The 6,087-nt window shown below is 39.2% G+C and overlaps 1 protein-coding gene and 1 long non-coding RNA gene across 3 annotated transcripts in view; one reads left to right on the top strand and one right to left on the bottom strand.

The window, feature by feature from the left end:
* Nucleotides 1-907: 907 nt before the first annotated feature.
* On the bottom strand, nt 908-1,404 carry LOC107698890 (uncharacterized). 2 transcript variants are annotated; one of them, XR_001635391.1, is made up of 3 exons: nt 1,311-1,404; nt 1,110-1,239; nt 908-1,009 (listed from the first exon to the last, which is right to left on the bottom strand). It is a non-coding gene; the product is annotated as an uncharacterized LOC107698890 (long non-coding RNA). The 2 variants fall into 2 exon arrangements; XR_001635392.1 differs by having other exon boundaries at nt 1,110-1,236.
* A 1,246-nt stretch (nt 1,405-2,650) lies between these two features.
* LOC107698808 (gastrula zinc finger protein XlCGF8.2DB-like) overlaps nt 2,651-6,087 on the top strand; it is a 13,361-nt gene continuing 9,924 nt past the window's right edge. The window contains exons 1-2 of the mRNA XM_016499916.1: nt 2,651-3,033; nt 3,508-3,662. Of these exons, the coding sequence (XP_016355402.1) occupies nt 3,578-3,662 (85 nt within the window). The 5' untranslated portion in view covers nt 2,651-3,033; nt 3,508-3,577. The remainder of the gene's footprint in view (nt 3,034-3,507; nt 3,663-6,087) is intronic.

Raw genomic sequence — 6,087 nt, 5'->3', positions numbered from 1 at the left:
TGGACCTCAAACCGAAACTTAATTTGAACTGGTGTACTTACTTCAGCCCGTGGATATTGCAGTCTTCAACCCACTGAAGACTGCTTTCTCCACCATGGCTTCCAGGATGGGTCTGGTGCGAGGGGACATTGTTGTGGGGAAGAAGCAGTTTTCAGCTCTCCTCAAACACGTCTACCCCACTGCTGTCACAGCTATGGCTGGGCAAAAAAATCGATTTTCCGATTTATCGTTTTTTTAAATGACGTCGATTCGATATCGATTCTCAAAAGCTGCGAATCGATCTTTTCCGGGATTTATTTCAGCACACATTTAAAACAATATCTGATTAACGTGAATCTTATTCCTGTCATTCATTCAGCACTTATCATGGCCATACGCGTGATTCGCAATGCTCAGGTGAAATGCTATAGTAATACTATAAGTCTGCGGAAGCATTTGATATCACGCATAAGGCGCCATGATTTCCGCAATGAATGAATGGCGGATGGCGCGGCGCACTGTTTTGTTTACTACACGCATACTAAAGTGCGGATGATGCTCGCAGTGTTTTCAGCTTCTGCCGTCTCACTATATGATGATATGAACACGAATGTCATCTCCAGCTGCTCTGAGAGTCACTTCATTAGCATTTTACCATTTCATTTAAGAAATCTACCATCATTTCACAGAAAAATTAAGAACATTTTATAAGGCCCTATTATTGTTTAAAAAAGGACCCTGTACAAAAAAAAAAAGAATAGGTTCAAAATACAGGCATGTGGTTCTTAATTTCTTTTTATTAATTCACCATTTGTAAACTGATGTTTACTGTTCTTTTTTTTTTAGAAATATCAATAGCATTTTGTATTAAAACTATATTCACTGAATGTATTCAAAAAAATCGAGAATCGAATCGAGAGCTTGCAAATCGAATCGAATCGGGACATCTGAATCGATACCCAGCCCTACACAGCCCAAAACATCAAGGCCGGGTTCCGCAAGGCTGGCATCTTTCCTCTGTCCTGGGCTGCTGTGGACACAACCCAGGTAATTTTGACATTAATACAATGATAATTCATCCTCTAAACTACTTCCATTTCTTTTCAAGTGTGTTAATGAGTTTTACATACGTTTTATTTTCTTATGTGGTGAGAGTGCTCCCATCTGCAGATGGAAGTGACGCCACACCATCCAGCCTTGCCGCCACTCCATCAGCCACACCATCTATCGCTCCCACCACACCATCCATCACTCAACCTACTGACACATCAATCATCACTCAAACACCTTGCCCCACCTGTAACATTAATAGAGTGGCTCACAAAAATTACCTGGTGGCAGCAGGTGTAATCCCAGAGAGTCTGGCTAACATCCTCATGAGTCCAGCCCTGGAGAGGAAGGAGAAGGTGAGAAGTCCAGCCCGTGTCGTCAGTACTTCGACCTGCTGGTAGAAAAAGAAACTCAGGAGAAAGAGAAGGAAGAAAAGAAGAGAAAGCGCAAGGAAGAGATGGCAAAGAAGGAGGAGGAAAAAAGACAAGCCCAGGAGGCCAGGAGGCCAAAAGACAAAAGAATCAGGCACCTCTTCCTACTGAAGATGGAGAACACTGCGCTCTCTGCCATAGAGTGGTCCCACCTGGCTCAGGAGATGAGGCCATTGACGAATGGGTCCAGTGTGATCTGTGCCATTTGTGGTTCCACTTGGAGTGTGCAGAAGTGGAGGAAGTGCCAGACACTGACTGGCTTTGCCATAAATGTTGTCTGTCCACATAAAAACACACGTTACACACACACACAATGTAAATAGTGCACACAGAAAATTAACATGTTAATTTCTAGTTATGGTATTTTTAAATCAGTTTAGTGTTAAATGTAAATAGTTGTAAACACACACACACACACACACACACACACACACACACACACACACACAATGTAAATAGTGCACACAGGAAATGAACATGTTAATTTCTAGTTATGGTATTTTTAAATCAGTTTAGTGTTAAATGTAAATAGTTGTAAACACACACACACACCTGCATCCTGATCATTTGTTTTGAATAAGTTTTCACATTGGTTAATCATTAAATATTTTGAATCAGTTCAAATTGTTTGCCCTTCTTTGTCTTCAGAAAGATATGATAACGTTATTCACTAACGTTTCACATGATTCATGCTTGACCCACATGCCACACTTATCCACATGCCACGCTTATCATCTTCCGTACACGTGCGGAGGAGGTACTTTTACCCACTTTTCTCAAAAACTATTGGTCCAAAAGACATCAATCAAAGTGTGGACTGTGCAATGGGTATTCCCCCAGAGAATGATCACACAAACATGCTTGTCTGGCTTTCAACAACGGAGGAGTGGTTGCTGGCGTGCGGTGAAGGGCGAAAAGTAGGGATGGGCGTATCGATCCGATGTATCGATATATCGATACTGAGATTTGTCGTTGTGTTTTCTGACTTGTTAATTTGTTTTCAGATTTGTCGTTGTGTTTTCTGACTTGTTATAATGTTTTCTGAATTGTTATTTTGTTTTATAGACTTGCATTTGCGTTTGTAATTTGTTATTTTGTTTTCAGAATTGTGATTTGTTTTGCACTTATCGGCCACCGTAGTATTCCCCCCAGAGAATGATCACACAAACTTGCTTGTCTGGCTTTCACCAACGGAGGAGTGGTCGCTGGCGTGCGGTGAAGGGCGAAAAGTGTACGGAACATGGTTAGTCTACGTTACCTGACACAATAGTGACTACTGCAAATCCACGTTTCGTTGCCTGGATACCAGTTTTTTTCTGTGAAGTGCAGCGATCCATTTATTTCTCCTTTCGGTGTTTTTTTGGCAGTCTGTAAAACGATAGCTTCGAATTCTTGTTGAATCTGGTATCGCAGTCTATCGCACAACAACTTTCCCCCATTTTAGCCGTGTTTTCGCGGATTTCACGCTGAACGCTCAGTGGGCGGAGCCGCACGCGCTCCAGCTGACGGTGACGTGGTAGGAAGTGGAGACTCGTCCATCTTTTTTACAGTCTATGGATTCAGCTGAAGAAACGTTTGTGGTTTTAACATTTTACAATTTTTACATTGATACAATTTGTTCAGTATACTTTATAGTGTTTGCAATCGATGTAAAAGTTCATTAATTATTATTGAATGTAACATTTTAACACATAATATAACAGTAATGAATGTTATTTTGTGTAAATAAAGCGCATTCACACATTAGTAACAGAAACTATACAGTGAATCAGTTCATCCTAAACACGAATTCAGTCGCTGGCAAGTAGTGATGAGGTGCGAGTCAACTGTGAATGTGAAGCTTAATACAAATATGAACCATCCATATAACTTGTGTCCCTTTATTAATTTGAGTACTAGTTTTGCTTGTTTCTTCAGATAAATTAAGGCCACTCTGAATGACTCCCTTACCAGTGAGCTGACTAGAACTAGGGAGCTAGTTGAGACGCAACTAGATTTAGTTTGGATTTATTTGTCTTTCTGTTAATTATTCTCATTTCTTAAACAGGAAAAGGTGTCCAAATACACAGAAAAACTCTGTGAAGCAACTGAGATCGACGTGACACACTATTATAAAGATGGCGTTTATTAAAGAGGAGAGTGAAGACATTAAGATCGAAGAAACATTCACAGTCAAACATGAAGATACTGAGACACAAACAGGTTGGTTTTCATTCTCAAAGCTGAACTCACTCATCTGATCCTTATTAAAATGTGCAGCTCTACAGAAATGAATGATATTTCTAAAGCAGTGGTTCTCAATTGGTTTGTTCATGGGACCCACATTTCCACATGGTCATCAAGCTGTGACCCATATATATTCCCAAAAATGGACGACCCACACACAAGTACTGTCCCACTTTACTTGACAACTTAACATAAATTGTAAGAATATGACAAATACTTATGAATAAACAGTGTAAAATAAGGCTACAGTCCCAAACTAGTTTTTTTTTTTATTACAGTAAAGCTCGTAAGTTGGTATGAGCCACCAGAGTCAAAGCCCCCCAAACGACGTTGAATTAAACATAAACGCAGCTTTTGTGTCTCATGGTGCGTTCAAGTCATGTCGGATAGATCGTACGCATTTAAAACAAGTTTTAAATCACTCAGTGTATGCTGAAATGCATCAAAATCAGATTGAAGATGACTCAGAGCCTGATCCAATGTTGATGCAGAGGAGTAAATCACCATATCATCAGCGTATAAATGAAAATGCTATGTTAGCAATAATAACGTTACTTGCTTGAGGGAAAGGGTTGCCAGGTTTTCATAACAAAACCCGCCCAGTTGCTCAAAACTAGCCCAAACTATCTGCGTTTCAAGGGGGTCCACCGGTAAAAATCGTGTTCCGGGGGATAAAATACACGTTATAGGGGTCGCTTCAACCCGTGGACATGAAAAACAACCCGCGACAACAGTGATAAAGTAGGCCAATTCCACGGGAAAACCGAGGACTTGGCAACACTGTGACGGATAGTAATGTCTACAACGGACACGACCGTGTCGCTGCGCGACCACAACAGCTTTAAGTTGTCTAATTTGGCACGGTCTCCCTGCTGCACTAATAGTAGTAAACCATTCCTCTGTGTATACATATCCTTACAAGTACAATTTTAGCTGTATTATTTGTGTCCCCTTCAAAAATTGCTCTTGCGAAATTTTACGTTTATTGTCCCCCCCAACTGTTAGACGAAATTTACGCCCCTGAATACCGCTCCTGATAATCATAACATATAGGCCTACTTACTGATTTTTGTGAATGAATGGCATGTTCTACCGATAATAATAATTCATTACATTTATATAGAGCTTTTCTGCTTTTCTAAGCACTTAAAGCGCTCTACATTGTGAGGGGGATATCTCCTCGTCCACCACCAGTGTGCAGCATCCTGGATGATACGACGGCAGCCATAGTGCGCCAGAATGCCCACCACATACCAGCTTATTGGTGGAGAGGAGACAGAGTGATGAAGCCAATCAGTAGATATGGGGATTGATATATTTACAGATGTGCAAAAAACAAAAAAACAAAACAAGAAACCAATAATAACAGAAGAATAAGACTAAATAAAAGGAACATAGTTACAAGAATAACAGATCGTAAAAACTAAGCAGTAAGTAGAAATGTTAAGCAAACCAATAATGCACATACAAAAACTAAATGTGCACAAATAAAGTAAGTGAAACCAACAAACAAAAGCTGGTTATAAAACACGAATTAAAAATATATTTACAGATGTGAAAAAATGTAAACAAGTTGCAAAAATAAAATGAGAACAATGGTTTAACCAATTAACCAATAGCAGCAGATCAAGACAAAATAAAAGCAACAGTCACAATATAATAGAAGTATAACAGTAATTAAAATCTAAGAAATAAAATATAAATGTTAAACAGCGAAGCAATAGTGCAAATTAAAGTAAATGTGCATAAATCAAGTGAAACCAACAAACAAAAAATGGTTAGAAAAAAAAAAAAAATTGTACACATGAGCAAAAGTATAAATTATACAATAACAGAAAATTTGTTATTTACATTAACATTTTGCAGTGGTGTTATTCTTTTTCTGCCACCCTCACAATCACCAGCAAAATAAAACCACCTTCTAATAACTTGCTCAACCTCCAGCTCAGTCATTTGGGCACAAACTGGATTTCTTCTTACAGCCTCTAGAATATGAGCATACAGATACCGAGTTAGAAAAATTAAATTTAAAGGGGTCATATGATGTTGCTAAAAAGAACATTATTTTGTGTATTTGGTGTAATGAAATGTGTTTATGCGGTTTAAGGTTTAAAAAACACATTATTTTCCACATACTGTACATTATTGTTTCTCCTCTATGCCCCGCCTTTCTGAAACGCGTCGATTTTTACAAAGCTCATCGGTCTGAAAAGCAAGGTGTGCTGTGATTGGCCAGCTATCCAGTGCGTTATGATTGGCCGAATACCTCGAGCGTGTGACGGAAATGTTACGCCCCTTGCCATACTGTAATGATGCCCCGACAGGCCAAAACATGAAAACCCATTATAAACGAGGAATTAATTGCATCCAGTGGGGACATAATTATGGATTATAATGACTT

The sequence above is a fragment of the Sinocyclocheilus anshuiensis genome, unplaced genomic scaffold (assembly GCF_001515605.1).
Source record: "Sinocyclocheilus anshuiensis isolate Anshui unplaced genomic scaffold, SAMN03320099.WGS_v1.1 scaffold1447, whole genome shotgun sequence".
NCBI lineage: Eukaryota > Metazoa > Chordata > Actinopteri > Cypriniformes > Cyprinidae > Sinocyclocheilus > Sinocyclocheilus anshuiensis.
Note: the sequence above shows the minus strand (reverse complement) of the source record. Positions and strands in the feature narration are given on the sequence as shown.